Raw genomic sequence first — 18,734 nt, forward strand, 5'->3', positions numbered from 1 at the left:
TCAAGATGTGCCAGAGGTGAGATACACGGTCATATACAGGAACACAGATAAGATGGAGTGTAACTTATGGGAGACTATCTGCTCTGCCACATTACATTGTTTTGACATGACTTTCTGGTTAAGTTATATTACCCACGCAGGAGGACGGTCTAAGGGCAGGGTTGCCCAGTTTAGTTTAGTCTGTTTAGTTTTGCCATTACCAATTGTATTTAATGATTAATGTTCTAATGCAATTGCCAGTAAGAAACCCATGGACACAATTATTGTTGTGATATTGGACTATATAAATGAAATGTTATTTAATCTTTGCTCTACATAAGTTGTATTGGCAAGAAGGTGACATTCTGTCTTTCCACCAGGCTGTGTCCTTGTCATTGTTTTGGAGCTTTTCGATGTCGCGTTTGAGAACAACAATAACAAGGACACAACCTGGTGGAGAGTAACGAGTGCATGACATCAGGAAAGATTTCCAGAGGGTGAATACTAGGTTAGAAGCTGGGTCGGATGGAATTTTTGACAATCTAGCACAAGCTGAGGGTCATGTTGCTGAGGTTAGGTGGAGGGAGGGGTGGGGTTTCGGGTAAATCAATGTGATCCTGTTTTCAGATCGTCATGTCACAAAGGTTTTTGTTTATTTTTTTGTGTACAGTTCTTTGGGCTGCCTTATGGAATGATGAGCACTCTGACAAATAGTCTTATTTTGATCTCATTTCATTTCAGATTATATAAACTTGCTTCTTTCCGCTCCTTTTCAAGCAATAAATCAAGCTCTACGTGACTTTAGTTAATGATCACTGGATTTAATTAAGCAAATGTGATTTAAGTTACTTTTTTGTTCTGTTTTATTTTCTGTCTTTTTATTCAATGCGTTTCATCATTTCTGTAATGAGTTTGATAAATATGTGTAAATTCTTTATTGCTTTGACTACAATGTTTGAAATAAATCAATAAATCAAATCACATTTGATAATTTTCTTAATGTGTAATTTCTGACCTTCTCTTAAAATGTCATTCAATTTCAGGTGGTAGTAAAAAGTAGTTCATAAAGTTTTCTTCCCTCAAACGATCAATTTGCTCTCTTTAAAACTACACTGTTTTTTTCCTTTGCAGACTAAAGAGTCACCAGAGCCAGACATCAGCAGCACCTCTGTCTGCATTCGTCAACGAGAACAGTACATTGATTAATTTTATTTATTTAAGTGTCATACACTAATGTGTCCAGCCCACACAGGCCTATATGACACTGAAAGACAAAATACATAAAAATATAGAAACATGCCCATCACAAAAATCATATAACCCCCCTAGTCAGAGTCTAACAGAATACAAAGTGTCTATTCTTATTGTCCATGCCTTTGACACAAAATTTGCCAAACAAAAAATTTCATTTTCAAAAAGCGAATGTAAAATTTTGTTTTCAGATAACAAAAACAAATCAGGACATTTCTTTTCTATTACCTCATACACAGTCTACGTACAAAGGACAGTAAAACAAAAACTGAAATTCCTTCTCCACCACTTGCAGTCCACAGACCTCACAGAGTCTTTCCTCCTCAGGAACGCCTTTAACGCCCTACTTCCACCTGTAGGTGGAGCACTCCTGCTCTAAGTTGAGCACACAAGGATCTTTGTCCTCTTTTTAAGTTGTACATGAACTGTTCAGTGCATTTCTGTCCGCTCAGTACAGCAATTGTGGTGGAAGATGAGCTGTGGTAGGCGACATTCCCAAATGGGTATTATTTTGAGCGCTAATGTTTGCAGGGAAAGGGCAGCCAAAGAAATGACAGTTTTAGCTTTTTTAGTTTTATCATTTATATTCTGCCATAAAACTACTTTATTTAGTATTTTCTCAAACTGATTGCATGGAACTAACTTTGGCATTTACAGTGCGGCACTTCATCAACTCAGACTTGTTGCTAATCTTTGTCATATTTATCCCCTGTACTAACCAAGGCACATTATCATTGGGAGTGGGGTCATCTGGACCCCACAAGAATAGTGTGCCGACCCTTTTTTTAAATTCTTGATCTTCACCGGTGTCTATGGATTACATGGTAGGGATAACACATCAATGTAGGGTGGGGTCATCTGGACCCCGCAAGAAAGCACAAGGGTTATTGCTTCAATGGAAGCCAAGGTACTATTCAATAATTGTTTTACATAGGTAGACTGTTATTTAAAGGCCTAACTTCATCAAAAGCGGGGAAGTAAGTAGTTTTGATTTGTTGTGTCAAATTGTCATTTGAGTTTTTTTTACTTTTTTTTTTTTTTACACTTAAATTGCTTATTTATGCTTAACTTGAACTTTTTAGTCTATTTAATTCCAGAAAATTCTGCTGAAAGAGGCAATCTCGGTAAACAATTACTCTGAGGACATAATTAAAGCCGCAAGCGGCGTTGTATGGCCCGCAGTCGCTACCCGCCCTGTCCGCCTGCCTCTACGCACCACCGCCGCGCCATCGCTGCCCAACTCTACACAGCACCGCCTCCCTCACCACCCACCTTTGATCAAAGCTAGTCAAACCTGCAGATGCTAATTATTCTAAACATGCTAGTTATGCTAATGTGATCAATATCACCAACTCACTCGTTAAAACACTTTTCTTAAGATGCTAATTATGCTAGTTATGCTAATGGGGCATCATCAACTTTCTCAGAAAAACACATTGCTCCATTGGTAAAAGCTACATGTCGATAAAAAAATCCACCTTTTTTTCGAAATGGTGGCTTTTTTGTTGATTTATCTCCATTGCAACCAATTTATGTTTTGGGCGCAACACGGACGAACAGATCAATGTCAGTTTCAGACAAATCGGAAAAGTAAACTTTTTGATGTCCTTAGCAACAGAGGTTTTTTGCTAACCACACCTTCATTCCTTATATGGCCATATCCAGTGTGTTTCAGTATGTTTACTTCCAGACATGGAGGCATACATACAATTTTCACAATATTCCATTAAAAAACACAAGTTATAACAGTACACAACTTTTGCTAGTTCGCCACACGCACACCATTCAAAATCTATAATTGCAACATTTTTTCCACAGTTGCTTGGGATTGATGCCTAAAAAGTTATGAGGGGATATATTGGTTTCGTTAGCAAATTCTCAAAAAAAAAAAAAAAAAATCAGAATTTTTTTTGTCTTTGCAGAAACAGCACATTTTTTTGCGACCGTTTTTTGCTAACCACGCCCACATTCCTTTATCAATCTTGTCGTATGTTACATCATTTTGTGCAGCGTGGGCCAAGGAATCACATATTTTGTTTTCATGATATTCCAATAAAAAATGTGCAAGCTCCAGTATCTAAGATCGCAATGGTTGTGATTTTGCCACGGACACGCCGTACGATATCTTCAACTTCTAATTCAAGCTTTTTGTTCACAATACCTCGTTATGGATGCCTGAGAAGTTACGAGACGACTGCTAAAAATCCCTAGGATGAGTTTTTGTTTTTATCTGGTGCTAAACATACTTTTTATTTCGAAATGCAAGATGGCGGCCTTTTCCCAAGCTCAAGGTCAGCGACACTTCCTTTGTGTTTGTAGACTGGAGCTGGCAGCAAGTGTGTGCAATTTCGTAAAAATCGCCCAAACAAAAGTGTCGTTTTCCCATTTCATTTTTTTTACGGGATCGCTCGCCGTGATGTCTTTGGAGGGGGGGGCCTTTGACTTTGTGGAAAATTCATTTTCAATTTATCCTTGCTGTGTGCACATTTTGGTGACTTTTCGAGTATGCGGCGGGGGTCAGATTTTCACTGACAGGCACCAAAATCTTATAAAAATTGAAAACAATATGGTCTTTGGAGTCAGTGACTGCTGCTGCCGGCCAAAAAAAAGGCTTTTGGCCAAGGATGAGGGACAAGTCTTTGAATTGCTCATTGAATGATTAAACAAAATAAAAATAAAAAATGATCGGAGATTTGTACCATAGGTACTTTGAATGCAATTTCGTAGAGTAAAAAACCGACTTGAAACTAGTATCACATCACCCATTTAAAAAATTCAGTTGTTTTTTTTCCATAAAAAACTTATGCAAGAACAGCCATGATCTTAAAATCCAGTTTAAGATTGCTTCTCCAACAAATAGGTGTTGACAAAACTGGGTTACAGTTTGGATAAGAGCTAAAGTAGAAATTAATTAATTATGGAAAAATAAAGTTTTGAATTATTGAGCAAGTTTTAACCCTTCTGTTACCTTAGATGACCCCACCCTTGCATTGAAGTGTTCTCCCTACCATGACAAAGGTGGAAAAAGGTGGAAAGATTTCATGTACCGGTAATCCATGGACACCAGTGAAGATCACAAATCATTGAAGAAAAAAGGTTCAACACACTATTTACTCCCAATGTTAAAGTGCCTAGGAAAGCACAAGGGTTATAGACAGCAGTTAGAAGATCTTATCTTGATATCCAGATCTTTTAAAAATCCTCAGGAACTTCTAGTACTTCCTTTTAACCTGTCAACCTGCTCTTGTTGTTGGTCAAGCTTTTCCATGAAGACTTCTTCATGGAAAAGAAGTTCATTTTTGCATTTTGCTCTTTGATAAGCTCTTTTAGTTGAGAAATTTCTTGGAAATGCGTGGAGTTTTCTTGTTGCCTCTTCTGTCTGTTCGGTGTCAACTGCTTTCTGTCACTGTTAAAGCATCTGACATTTTTGCTGATGCCTTTTGATTGTGCTTTCGGATTGTGCTTCTTTTTCCCCACCACTGCTTCTGGCTTTGAAGGTCATTCTTTGGACCAATGCACATCCTAACTTATTGGACTCTTCCACCTCCTGGGCTAAGACGCTTTTGGCTGTGGTCCTTACCCTGTTTCACGTTTCACACTTGAGGATTTGGCTGGTGAGGTAAATATGTTCTTGTTTTTCTTTTAGCTTCCCATCTACTGATGTAGTCGGTCAAGAGTTTTCATGTAGACCTCATCAGAGCTTTTATTGTTGGCCTCCTCTTTCTGCAGAAGCTCTTAAAGTAGTCTTGGAAAATCACAGTAGTAGGTTTAAAAGTTGTCATCTGGACTGGGATGACAACTTTTAAACCTACTACTGTGATGGAATCAACCTGGATGAATGAGAGTCTTCACAGACATAGTCTTGGAAAAGGAAGGACTGTTTTGTCTGCCATTGCTGTCTATGGTCTAATGGTCATGTAGGACAGATTCTATCTTTTTTGTTGTTGTTGTTTTATTTGGTCCCCTCTGCCTTGAGAGATGTTTCTAGTTGTCTGACTTTGGCGAGATCAGAATTTTCCAGATATTTTTCAATTAGCTCCTTAAAGATAAAATAGATCTGTGAGAGACAGTTCTACTTTAAGCCTCTATTTAATCTCTTCTATGTAATTCCTTAAATATTTGGTTTCTTTAAAACATTTCTCCTTCTTCTCTTTCAACCTTCTTGGATACTGAGCTGGCACAGCTTCAGTTTCACAGTTTTGTTACGGCACTTGGCTCAAGGAGCTTTCAACTTTCTCTTCCTCAGTGGCTTATGTCTTCTCTAAGGTGGTGAACTTTCAGAGCAGTATCTGATAAAAAAAATAAAAAATAGTTAGGGATTTTTTCCCCTGTTTGCATGTTTACCCCAACGGTTGGTTTGTTTGGCAGATTTCAGCAAAAATTAACTACGAAGACAACAGGGACGTACTTATAATGCAAAAATGCATTAGTGTGAAAATCTATGTTGCAGCTTATTCTTATTTTTACCTATCAAGATATACTAATCCCAAGAGCAAAGCAATGAAAGATTATGGAAGAGGTAAAAACATTTATTTTTGTCACATTTTCCTATACAAAAGCCCTTTTTCAAAAGGTTTTCCTTCATACATAGCAGGAATGACAATATTAATAATTCAAAGCTTAATTGTAAAAGTTATACACACAAATATATATTTATAATAGATTTATATATTTGATATCCAAAATACAATGCATATATGAAGTAGCACAGATCCTTTTTCACTGATAATGCTTATGAAACATGAATGTTGAGGGTACACAAGAATAATTTCTTTATACTACAAATTACATGTTCCCTTTTCATTTTTTTAAAGCTATACATCTTCAACAGGAGTTATTGATGCTGTCTGTGTTATGTAGCGCAAAAAGACCAAAATACCATAAAGCACAGGGCTAGCTTGGAATCCAGACATGAAAAGTGTGTGGCGATGAGCAGATCCATCAACGCCACATGTTACATACAGAGTGGGGGGAACAAACAAAAATCCCCGACTATTGGGTCATCATTTGAGCAGAGGCACTTGTGGGTTCGCAAACACGACAACACATCTTTTACACTTACAAGCACTCGGGATGTTACAACCAAATGAACAGAAATAATAACAACAACAAGAAAACAAAAATCTAAAACTGCATTGCCCAAATGTACAGATATATAAAAACGCTTAAATGCTCGACAAACTATTTAGCAGAAATGGACTTCAAAGATTTGCATTTTTGACCGAGGTCAACTCGTATTATCTCTTGATTTCTCTTTTTCTTTTTTAACTGTGTCACATATGAAAATAACTCTGCATAATTTATACAGTAAGTTGCTCTAATGCCTAGTTGACTGATGTTTATAAAATAATAAAAAATAGGTCTGACAAACGCACAGCGTTTGCGAATCTGAGGAGTTCTTTGTTTTATCTTGTCATACTTTTACTGGTTTTGTTCTCGGATACGGTTCCATATGATTTATCTCAACAGTCCATTTTTATTTCTGTAAAGGAAATATTTTGATATGAACAGCTCTGAAGGCGTTGACATGGACATGACTTACTGTTACATAACAATGAATATTTGATCCTGACTGAGAGACTGACAGACATTCAATCAACTGTGCTTCTCTCATCTTCGGATCCAGCCCTGGTCAATGTAAGAACTGACCATCTCCATTGACATGACTTGCAGCTATGTCACTTTTGTGCTCTGACCTGTGTGATCATGAATAGCTTTAAAAGACAGACAAAACTTTGCGGTTGTTTTAGGTTTTTTTCTTTTTTTTTAAATCAAAATCACAACTTGTCAGATATTTGTTTGTTCCTCTTAAATATATAAAAACAATCACTAATTCAGTAATTAAACCATTTTATGATGCTATGTTCACACCGGCCTCAGCAACGCACGTTCAAGCGGCCACTTCCAAAGAAAATTATGTGTAAACACGCCTAAATGCGCATTTTGCGCATCTGAATTTAAACTCCCACCTTCACACATCGCTATGCAAGATTTTGAGTCAGTTTTCAGGTGGATGGTGTCCTTTACAACTCATGAAAATACCAAACGTTTGAAAATTGATCGTGAAGGAGAAATTAAAAATTGTGGATTGTGCCAGGCTGGAATTCTAGGATACCAAGTATATTGGAATAGAGATGTGAAAGAAAAAGCCTGGAGGAAGATTCACGATAATTGCATCCCTTCGACATTTCACACCAATCCTCTTCCAACATTGGTCCATGCGCCAGTATTGGTCCGGTGTGAACACCATCTGCTAAAGGCGCGAAGAAGAACCCACATTCAGCGCAATCTTGTACTTGCGACACAAGCCCGGCATGAACGTAGTATAGGAGCTCAGGCAGCCACAATGCATAAAACCAAAGGTACTTCAGAAAAAAAAAAAAAAACATCTTCAAAATGGTATTTCTTGTGGTTCAGATTTTAGACTGCATCTGACAAGTTTAGATTTTTTTTTTGAGGGCTTTTCATTTTATGTATGCTTCACAAATCTGAGAACATTCACATTAACACTGACGTGGCGGAGCAACAAAACATCTTGGAATGGCATAGGCAAGACAGAAAAACATGGCAGACATTAAACAGCCGAGTGTGTGGCCCCACTGAGCTCATGTGACCCAGGCAGAAATATTGCAGCAAATTACCTCAACTATATTATGTCTCTGCTTCCGCAGCACAATTTATATGACTCAACTGCACACGCCCCCCCCCCCCCCCCCATCATCTCAATCAGCGCAATACACACAGAAAACATTTTAAAGCAGCTGAGTTGACCCAGGTCAGCAGAACATACAGCGCTTCCTTCTTTGGCATCTTACTCTTTTCTAGCCTTCCAGTTTGGAGGATAAATTAAATGGCATTTTGAATGGCACATTCCAGTTGCCAAATTTCATTCAGTGCTGAGAAAAAGTCCAGGCTCCTCTTTGTCCACCAAATTCCAGAGGACTCTTCACACACACACACACACACACAATCAAACGAGGAGACAGAGACAGTGGAGGAAACCCCATTAAGGTAGTAGACAAGCGGCAGAGGCAGATGCTTTCAAGCACAATGTACATGATGTGCTGAGAAGGGTGTAGATTGAGACCTAGAAGTGCCAGGCCCATGTCTGTTTTGTTAGTATGACGAGGAGACAGACTAACTTTGGGTCATCTCCTGTCGTGAAGATCTGTTTGAAAAAATGTCTAAAGGCACCTTTCAGCTAGCAGGTGAAGGAGAACGGAGAAGAAAGGCACATTAAAGATAAAACACACATCCATAAGACATGAACAAAACGTTGCTAGTCTCTTAAAGGTAAGTAGTATTCCATTTTAGATCATAGCGTCATCCAGTTGCTGTTTAGAATCTTAAACAAGTAACAAATCAAATTAATCTTCCTTCATGCAGGAGAAAAATTTCTTCAAAGTACAAAATGCCTTCATCCGTTGTCCCTGGCTTGGCAGTATAAGGAGTGCAGGTTCAGCGATTGAGGAAAAGGTAGGATTTCAAGGCTGCTCAGGGAAGGCTGCTAATAATAACTGCCCAGGTGGGAAGGCATGTGGGTGTTAGGGTGGCGGGGAACGTTTGGGTTGGGGTAAATGCCTGCAGTGGGTGAGCTCCAGTACTGAGCAGTGGGTCCAAAAAAATTGGAGGATGTTACTGGCATGGATGGCGGGTGGGGAGACACAAAGTTGACCTTCTGCTGGTGGGCGTGGTAGGAAGGCACGTAGGTTAGGTCCGAGGGGTACTTATACATGGAGGACTCTGTTGGGTGTGGCTGCAGCGCCTGAGCAATGCCGTGAAAGTCAAACTTGTAGGCGTAGCGTTTGCCGTGCACCTTGGTCATGATGTTTTTGTCATAGTAGTAGCGCAGCGCACGGCTCAGCTTATCATAGTTCATGTTGGGCTTGCTCTTGCGCTCACCCCAACGTCGCGCCACCTCGTCTGGATCTGTCATCTTAAACTCGCCGTTGGTTCCCTCCCAAGTGATGCAGCTGGCGTTGGCGCTGTCAGACAACAGCTCCAGGAGGAACTGCCACAGCTGTATCTGACCTGAACCTGAAGGTGGCACACATACAAATGAATGCCGTAGAGTTAATGAATTAGTCACTGCTCAGTGAGAGAAAGAAAAATTAACTATAGAGTTCACAACTGAATTGATAAGCTAACCTGGGTTGGCTAGGCGACTACTGGTGGGCCCCAGAATCTGATACGGATCTGTGGAAAGAAAAGCAAAACATACATTTGTTTGAAGTATTCAGTACAAATTCAGTATGAAAATAATCTCATCCTGAAGACCACATGTTATAACTTAGCTTTAAGGTAATAGATGAGCTAGAAAATCCTATATTTTGTACAAAAATATTCAGCTTACCTATTTGGAACCAGGAACACAAAAGCATTGTTTTTTAAAGACCCATTCCAGTGAAAATTGTGTTTTTGGTGTTTGTAACATGTTCATTTGACAATTTTCTGATAATGGAGGACATAGATGTAAACAAAAGTAAATTCAAAATTTCCTTTTGGGGTATTTAATTACAATTATTTGGGAATCAGGAAAATACAAAAAATTGTTCTTTGAAAAAGATTATATTTGGGGTGGGGTTGCTCTCCACCCATAATTTAGAGGCAAATTTCGAACAAACTAAAGCTGCTCTGCAAAAACTGTTTTTTTTGTGTGTGTGTGTGTGTGTGTGGCTAGACACGCTTCAATCACTTTTTCAGTAGATCAAAAGATGATTGGAGTGGGCCTTTAAGATCAGATATTCAAATATTTTATATTCTCAAAACTCCACAAGTTCTTCTTTTTCAATGACACGCTGAGTCTAAACAGAAGTGTCAAACTAAAGTATGAAGTGATACATGATTATGTAAATATATTTTATTATTTACTTCTTTTCTTTGCTGGTCCTGGGTATCTTAATATTATTTATTTTACTGCATTCATTCTTTATTTAAACACCCTAAAGGAGATCTTTTTTTAATCCTAAAGCATCGTTGACAAGGTCATGTTTGATAAGCATACCTTTTGGAATAAACATTTAATGTCTAATTGTAATCTAACTACTTAAAATGACTGACAACTCAGCAAAAATGGACCCATTTCTTTGCTGATTTAAGGGTTTTTATGCATGTCAGAAAAGAGCCTACATCCTCAAAAATAGACACAAACGATAAAACAGGGGGCAGAAAGCAGAAATCGAGTGAAAGTATAGAGGTTCTGGTGCAAACACAGATTCACATGTTACGAAATCTCAGCTGAGCAACACTCAATGCAGCCGTTGGAACAGTCTGTACTCTGGGAATTTATTGTTTAGCCTGCAGTTTCATGCCGTCAACTCTTTGTTTTTTTAATCCGTTTTAAGAACATGGCTTACTTCAACTCAGAGAGTCTAGTTACTCACCGATTATCTCGAATTACAAACCCATAAGAGTTCAAACAAATGCTTAATCATGTTTATTGTGTGTAGATTCATACTTTAATCTTATGAGAAAAGTTTTCAAAAGAAGCTGCTATTATTTCTGGACATTTTCTCAACCTGTCTTACTTCTACTGCATGTAAAGTAATGCTAACCCCTTTATGCCTGGATTATTTCTAAGTATATGAAACATATTCTTAAGTGTGTTTTCTGTGCAAAGTGATGCTAAATGAAGTGGAGTCCTGGAATAAATTGGACGTTGCAAATTAGTGACATACAGGGATTAATGACTGTACATTACCATCACAGTCAATGTATCCAGATAAGATTCTATTGTAAACACTAGTTAATTGTGCCTGACTGTCTTAACTATCAACAAAAGAAAGAAAAAGAAAAAAAAAAACCTGTCGCGATGCTGACCCTCAGGAAAGTTGATATCCAGTCTAACCAACAAGCTTCTAGCCTGTTCTTGTGCTTTTAGTATTCAGATGATGTCAGACAAGCATTTACCTGGCTGAGCTCTGGGCTGCTCATTGGACTTGCTCACATTCTGGGTAACTACTGGCGAGCCTGCAAACAGAGAGAGAAAAGCAGTGAGAAAACAGCAGGGTGGTCACTGATAACCAAACCAAACATCTTGTAGGCATGTCAGCACGTCCAAAGCAAACAAGGCAGTGGCCGTTGTAATCTTTAGGAGTCTATCCCACATGTCTAGACACTGTGGATGTTGGAACTGCTGAATTGGAAGAATTATATTTGCAGAAATAGTTTGAGCTGCATGGGGTAGCTGCATTTCTCAAAAATGGAACAGACTCTGCTGGGTGAAATGTAAAATCCTGTTTGTTGTTTATGTAATTCAGTCAGGTTCAGTCAGAAACAATAGTCATTTTTTGTCGGCCTTACCTTTGCCACTGTGCATGTTGTTGGTCCAGCCTGTTCGCCGTACGGCATCATAAGAAGGATCTGGTGAAAAAAAGAAAAACACCATTTTATTTATTATTTATTTGAAATACTGATTTGGTGGCTTTAAAAATAAATAGAGATTTTAAAAAGTGCCACACTTAGTCTGATAATAGTCACAAATGGCTTAATAAATTTGCTTAGCACAGAAAATAGATTGATGGAGGCCAGAGTTCCATTTTTGGGTTGAGTTTCTTCAACCAGAAATAGGTCAAATGTGTTCCTCACAGGATATCCGAGCATGGTTATGTAGTATTGTTAGTCTTGGTGTGCTGTTTACAATGCAGATGGCATCGGCTTTGTCTAAGAGCACAGTTGGCTCGGCAGCTTGCATCACCCTGACTACAAATAAAACATATGATGCAAATCAACGCATAAAAACCACGCACAAACACAAAGACAATGCATGCACATAATATCCACTTTCATCCCATTTCCCCACACAAGCTGCTTTCAGAAAACCTTGACATAAGGCCAAGCAGGCCCCGTTTGGATGATTCCAAGCGCCTGTGTATCTGTGGTGTGAAGCAGTAACAATCCCAGCAGCACAACAGAGGGAGCAGCGTTCGCCTGGCAGTGTCTCAAAAAGCCCCTTGCATACTCACGGTGCACCTGGTCAGCATCCTTGGCGGTCTTTATTATTAGAGGCCAAAATAATGGATAGCGGATTTGGGAATGAACTGTAGCCAGAAAATCGTATACTGTGTTGTACCCAGCATGTTGTTCAGAGTGTTAGTATGAGCTGTAAATTGTTCCGTCTGCAATCTGTTTTACCAGATGACAGCAGACAGACAAAACAGGGGAAAAAATGGCGATGAAAGGAGTTGCGGATGAGATCCGAAGGGTGTTAGGAGGTCATGAAGCAATTAAATTTCCCATCGGAGCAGGAAAGCTCTGATTCTGCAGGGGCAGTTTTGTGCCACAAAGCAAGACCTCCACACATACAATATTTTAAACAAGTAAAAGTCAAATGAAAAGAAAAATTTGTTCTGGGCACTTGTTTTTCTAGATGAAACAAAAGAAGAAATCCTAAATTGAACATTACTCAAACACCTGAACCTTTCTCAGTGAGTTCAGACCATTGACTGTATAAGATAACTGGACTGAGCGAGTGTAACGTCACCCACAGAAAATACCTTACTGCCAACTAAATGAAGTCAATTCAGTCGCCATATTTCCAAGTTGGTCTGAATCACCAGTTTTATGGCAACCACTCTCACCAATCAGGAGTGAGCTTGTTGGAAGTTCACACCCCTTCCACTGAAAGAAGACTTGGGGGAATCAAACGTTTAGCATGTTCAAGGTGGAGGCTAGCGGGTGCCACATTTTTTTTTTAAGTATGTAATTGGTCAGTTTATAATGCACATAGCTTTCAATAAAGAAAATATATATATATATATATATATATATATATATATATATATATATATATATATATATATATCATATTGAAAAATTGAATAGAATGAGTAATAATAGTTGTTTCTTTTTTAAATATAAGTCTATGGGATTTTGGCTTCTTGGACTCTGCAGGTACTTCTTATTTGAAACACGAGGCAGATTATGTACAGTTCCATGCCGTTGGAATGTTTTCATATGCATCTTTAAAAGAATTGTGCATAAAAAGGAAAATGTGTTTTTTCCTGTCCATTTCATCCCCCTCTTTACATTTTATTTTTTGTTGAACAGCACTTGTGATCTTTGGGATTTATTGTCCTGCATCACTTTCACAGCTGACAGTGGAGACAGTAAATTCATCAGTAGCGTCCAGACATTTTCAAATATAGCACAATACTGCCCTCTTGTGGTAGAGTTTGCACATTTGCCTTTTTAAAAAAAAAAAACTGGCCCAACTTCTCTTCTTGTGGCAGTGAAACCTCTTTGTCTTTGCTTGTGAAACTCTTATTGCTTTATATTCTAAAGTATTTTCCCTTTTCTTTGCATTAAATGTTGGGATAACTTCCTGCTACTTAGAGACTTTCCAAGATCCTCATAGTGATGGACCTACTACAATCCTGCAGAATATTTGGTAAAGAATGAAAATCCAAACCATCAACCAAGCTACAGCTCATATACTTGCTATGAAAGAAGAAAGGTCTACATGAGAATGTGACTAAATGAGGGAAATATTTTATTATTAGCAAAGAGAAACAACAAAAACGGCATAAATATGAAGAGGGCTGCCTCCACTCTGAGGCGCTGTCAGGTTTAATCTGGTGTGGGCCAGCAAGACGGCCAAGGAGCGGTGACTGGGGGAGAGTCCTGGGAGACTTGCGTTTCCTGCCTGCTTTGCTTCTAGACAACCTCTCTTTGTTTTCCTGGCCCTTTTTTTCCCCTTTCTACTGACTGCCAGCAACCCCCCCCCTTAAAAGTCACCCTAACCGATCAGTCCCCTTCCCACCCCCTACTCTACTCTAAAAAAAGAGTAAAAAAACAAAAAAAACACACACCTCAATATGTGCAAAAAGGGGTTAGAAGATGGTGGAAGGAAAGGGAAAGGAGGAGGGAGACACATCACAAAAGGTCATTTGGTAAGCACACACATGAAGATGAACATGAAGACATGAAAAGCCATGAATGAGAAAAAGAAAATGAGTCACGAAAAAAGAAAACACTGAGTCAGACGAAACACAACTAAGGAATTTGAAAAGAAAACAAAGGCAACAAACCCAACTACTGTTTGGTGTTGGCAAGAGGAGATGCCGGTAATTCCATGCCTGTGAGATACATTCATTTGGAGGTGGAATTCAGAAGGATTTTCCCGTAGACGGCAGCAAATAAGAGTTATAACACGCGCACAATAATTTCACCATCTGTTAGCACATTGAGTCCTTTCATTATCTACCTCATTTGCTGAGTCGAGTTAAATGGAAGTGAAAGTGCAGAACTGGGGAGAAAAAGCAGATGCATGCTTCCCGAAGCCCAGAGATGGTGAGTAAGAGAAAGTCAGAGATTATGTGCAAAGAGAGCCACCTCATCTCCCCCCACTGCACCCCCTTCTCCAGCCTCCATTTTTCCAGGCCTCGCTTTGACTGCGACTTGAGCCAGTTTCCACTCTGGTCTGGGGCGTGGTGCAAGCTCCTGAGGACCAGCTAGTCAAAACAAGATCCCAGCACTGGACAGAGAAGAGGAGAGGAGAGGGCCAGAGAGACAAGCAGCGCAGGAGAGCGAAAACGACAAGGGAGGAAATACAACCAAGCAGAGGGGTGACACAGAGAAAAGACAGGAGAAGCAGTTAGTCCAGGTTGTTTCTAGACTGGGCCAAGAAGAGAGACAGAGACAGGGGAAATGTTGTTTTTTTTTTTTTTAATACACGTAATACAGGTGCTTTAAAAGCCATCTGTGAGCACACGGGGCCACAGAAGGAGAATAACAGAGAACAGAAGTTTGACAGAGCATGCAGAACACAGAACATCTGAAAAACATGTGCAGTTCAGCTTCTTCCCTTTCAGAGAACATTCAAAACAATTCAGATCAATTCACATGTGAGTCGATCTGTCGCTGCCTGTGTAGCTAAATTTGTTCATTTTGTCCTCGCTATAAATTTGATACTAGATCCAAAATCTCTTTATGGAAGATTCTTTGAATCAAGAGGGACAGGTTTGGAGAGGTAACAAATGACATTCTTTGAACTATTTTAATAACATTACATGCAAATAAACTTTTTAATAAAAATTTTAATTGCAAATGAATACTTCTTATTTTCTTTACAAATACTTCTAAATACGTTTTTACCAAAATTTGTTACTTTTTGGCATCTTGATCTATTCCAAGTTAGTTAGCCATAGTTAGCATGTCTTTGCATGTCAAGTGTCTCTTGATTTTCAACTCCTTGAATACAGCCACAGTGTCTTGCCACATTAAGGAGACAGGGTTGTTTCATATTTAACTATAAAAATATGACAAATTCCACTTGTCCTGGAAGCCTTACTGTCATTTTTAAAAATTTTTTTTTAGTCAGCAGTTGACATTTTAGAAATGAACTGCTACAGAACAGTTGCACAACAATATTGCCAACCTCAATCAAAAATCGTGCACACAGTTTTTACGAAATGCTCAGGGCCACATATCATTGATTTTATGAAAGGAGCCTTGGAAGTTGGAATGCGGGCCACATTTGACCCACAGGCCAGACTTTGGACATGCGTGCTTCAAATAGTCATTAACAACGAAATAAATATCTACTTTTTGTACTTCATAAGCAACCCAATTGGGAAAACTAAAGTGTCGATGCATCCTGTAGCAAACGTTGTAACCAGACACACTTACACAAACACAGTCCCCAGCACAGCAGAGACCAGAAGTGCATACACACACACACACATACACACACACACAGAGTTTCAGTGCTGCTGCATTCCGTGTTTTATATGCTCTCTTTTATTCATAACATTGCATTTTACACCACAGAGTCAGGAGCAGATTAGGGGTTGTCTCCTGCCGTCTTGTGCTTACTCTACCCCAAAGAGCCTGTATGGTATTTGACTGCTCTCAAAAACCAATATGAACTTGAACATCTGGCAGTACTGAGCTGCACAGACTCAGAAACTGGCTCATCCCCAAGCACCTCTTACCGTTTTGTTTATTCGCAAACTCCTACCTCCGATTTTTACAAGATGAACTTTTCGTCTTTTGTCATTTTATTTCAATCGTGTCTGAAAGAGATGCAATGAACAGAAAAAAAAACAAAAAACAACACATCTCAGGGATCTGGGCGCTCATTCATGGCACAAGCGGGTATCTGAGCACACAAGTACAGTCAGTGTTACAGAACCCCATTATAGAATTCACCTCTCTCAAAAGGGAAATGCTCTCGAAGGGAGTGACCCTCTATTCCTGCCAGTCCAAATACCTGCCGCTGAGAACCAGGAAAAGCAAGGTCAGGGGGTGACCGAGCACAATCGTACGTGGTCTGTCCATCAGTCCACTAGTTTGAAGCTTGGCGAGAATAAGAACATGGCCTGTTAACTCTGACCACTGTGGCGGATAAAGACAAAGGCCGAGGGCATTCTCTTTCACTTATCAGGCCTAATATTTCCTCTGCTGCTGCCTTGATAGGGCCTCTCATCCTGTGAGCAAGACTATCACTGTTTTTCCAGTGCTTTCTCCTGCGTCTAGTGGTGACACCCTATAGCTGATGTAAAGGATGCTTTCTTTTAACCCTTTGACTTCTGCCTTTTGTGTCAGCACAGCATCTTGTTTTTCAGAGTGAAAACGTGTCAGGAGGAGATCAGACCTTCCTGACCTGAGCATGCACCTTCAAGAACACAACTCTGGTTTCGTTTTTTTTTAGTTTTTTTTTATCATTTTCTTTTTATTTATTTAAAAATATGGAAATCTTTCTGTCTTTTTTTCTCTCTCTACTGAATTAGTTTAGATGTGAAATTTCCCTTCATGGAAGGATTTATCCAGCAAAATAAATACAAAATAAACTTAAATTTGACAGAAAAAACAACAGTTTTTAAGAAAAAAAAGTTTTAAAATGTTTTGCAGTAGTGTAAATACAAAGAAACTTTTTTTTCAGTTTGACATGTATTAAATCAGCACAGTGACTTCACAATAGCATGTCACTTGTAAATATTGACATGAACCACACCAAACTCCAACATAGCCAACAGGGGCACCAGCAGAGACTTTCTTTGGTTTCCTGTCATGCAGCCATGCTGCAGCCAGCCGTGTCTGCCATGTTTACCATACGCATTGTTTTATTCCTCAGCACCTGCCTGTCCTTCCAATAAACAGCCTCTTTCACATGTCGTCTTTCCCATAATCACCACATTATGAGTCTGTCCAAGCCCCTGTCACTATAAAAAAAACTCACATCAGCACTCTGATTTTGTCTTGTATTAACCACACAAAATCAGAGTGCTTTGATAATATATGCCCCTGTTGTGGCGCTGCTTCTCTGAGCTCCTCTGTGTTGTCCACGTTGCAGGTCTGAATGGCACAATCTGCTGCAGCAGCTTTGCTTGTATCATTTTAGCTGCACAAAGGATGCACCTGCCCAGAGCTTTGTCAGCAGTAATCAGCGAGCGTCTGTGTTTCTGAGAGTGGTCTGTATTCTGAAGTGTGAGCCTGCTCTCTGTGCATTTTTGTTTTTTGCATGTCAGAAGCTGGTAGCTTTTGTGACTACAAGTGGCACTTAATATTTCTAAGAAGATTCCACAATTGGCTCTAATTTGTGTTATTGTTTTGCACTTACATCCTCATTACAGGTGCCCAACGATAAAGTGAAATAGTAAAGCACAAAGCAAAACGAGTCCTACCTTCTTTGACAGCCAGACGAGGGGACGGGTCTGTGTGAGATGGTGTGTTGTAGGATAAAGATGAACTACCTGCAATGAAAAATAAAAAAATAAAAGAAGCATTGTGAGATCTTCATAAGAATATCAATAAAGAAAATGATTAAATATGAGAAAACAGAAAAAAAGTGATATTTTCACAGTGATAAACAATAATATCATCTATCTGTATTTCTTGTTTATAATATTAAAACCCGATAAGTGTCTGAAATGTATTTATATGTGCAGAAACATTTAAACCGTTACCAGCAGGTGGCAGCAGTAAGTTCAGATCTAAAATGGTTAAAATAAACTTTTACTTGATGATTTGTGTTTCTCTTTTGTATAAAAATCATAAAAGAAATATATATATAAATAAAAAATAATAGAAAATATATAAAAATAATAAAAGTAACTGTGGCCATAGATAAACGGACACATTTACAAAGTCAGCTTTTTAAATCTAATTCCAGTTTTCAGTGAAAGTGCCACTTCTGCGAGGCGAGAGCACCCATATGGCGGACTATTCATTCCACCTTATGGAGCAGAACTCTGCACAGCACTTACACAGGCACCCTGGGCGGCACCGAAATGCTCTCTTAATTTTGGCTGCCCCCAGTCATAAATCAGCGAGTGGAAAAACAGACCCAAAAATGCACAGAGAAAACACAAGAGTAGTTACTACATGGAGAGCAAAGAGAAGATTTAGCACTCAGACAGCAGAGCAGGGAGGATACCTTTTCTGAATGGTGAAACTGGAAAAAATGAAAAAATAAAAAAAGGTCCAGTGCAAATGGAAAGAAAAATCCTCTGGCTTTGGGGTACTTTTTTTCTTCCTCAGACTGGATGCAGAATCCCTACCCA

At 39.0% G+C, this 18,734-nt stretch overlaps 1 protein-coding gene across 10 annotated transcripts in view; it reads right to left on the reverse strand.

The window, feature by feature from the left end:
• Positions 1 to 5,738: 5,738 nt before the first annotated feature.
• The window catches only part of fli1 (Fli-1 proto-oncogene, ETS transcription factor), a 34,811-nt gene continuing 21,815 nt past the window's right edge, over positions 5,739 to 18,734 (reverse strand). For all 10 annotated transcript variants that reach the window (XM_011482907.4, XM_020708456.3, XM_004075864.5 and 7 more), the window contains 5 exons: positions 17,856 to 17,924; positions 11,533 to 11,592; positions 11,140 to 11,199; positions 9,379 to 9,426; positions 5,739 to 9,267 (listed from right to left, as the gene is read on the reverse strand). In XM_011482907.4, coding sequence (XP_011481209.1) covers positions 8,738 to 9,267; positions 9,379 to 9,426; positions 11,140 to 11,199; positions 11,533 to 11,592; positions 17,856 to 17,924 — 767 coding nt within the window. In that variant the 3' untranslated portion in view covers positions 5,739 to 8,737. The remainder of the gene's footprint in view (positions 9,268 to 9,378; positions 9,427 to 11,139; positions 11,200 to 11,532; positions 11,593 to 17,855; positions 17,925 to 18,734) is intronic.

This window comes from Oryzias latipes, chromosome 13 (genome assembly GCF_053564925.1).
Source record: "Oryzias latipes strain Hd-rR chromosome 13, Olatipes_Hd-rR_3.1".
Classification (NCBI taxonomy): domain Eukaryota; kingdom Metazoa; phylum Chordata; class Actinopteri; order Beloniformes; family Adrianichthyidae; genus Oryzias; species Oryzias latipes.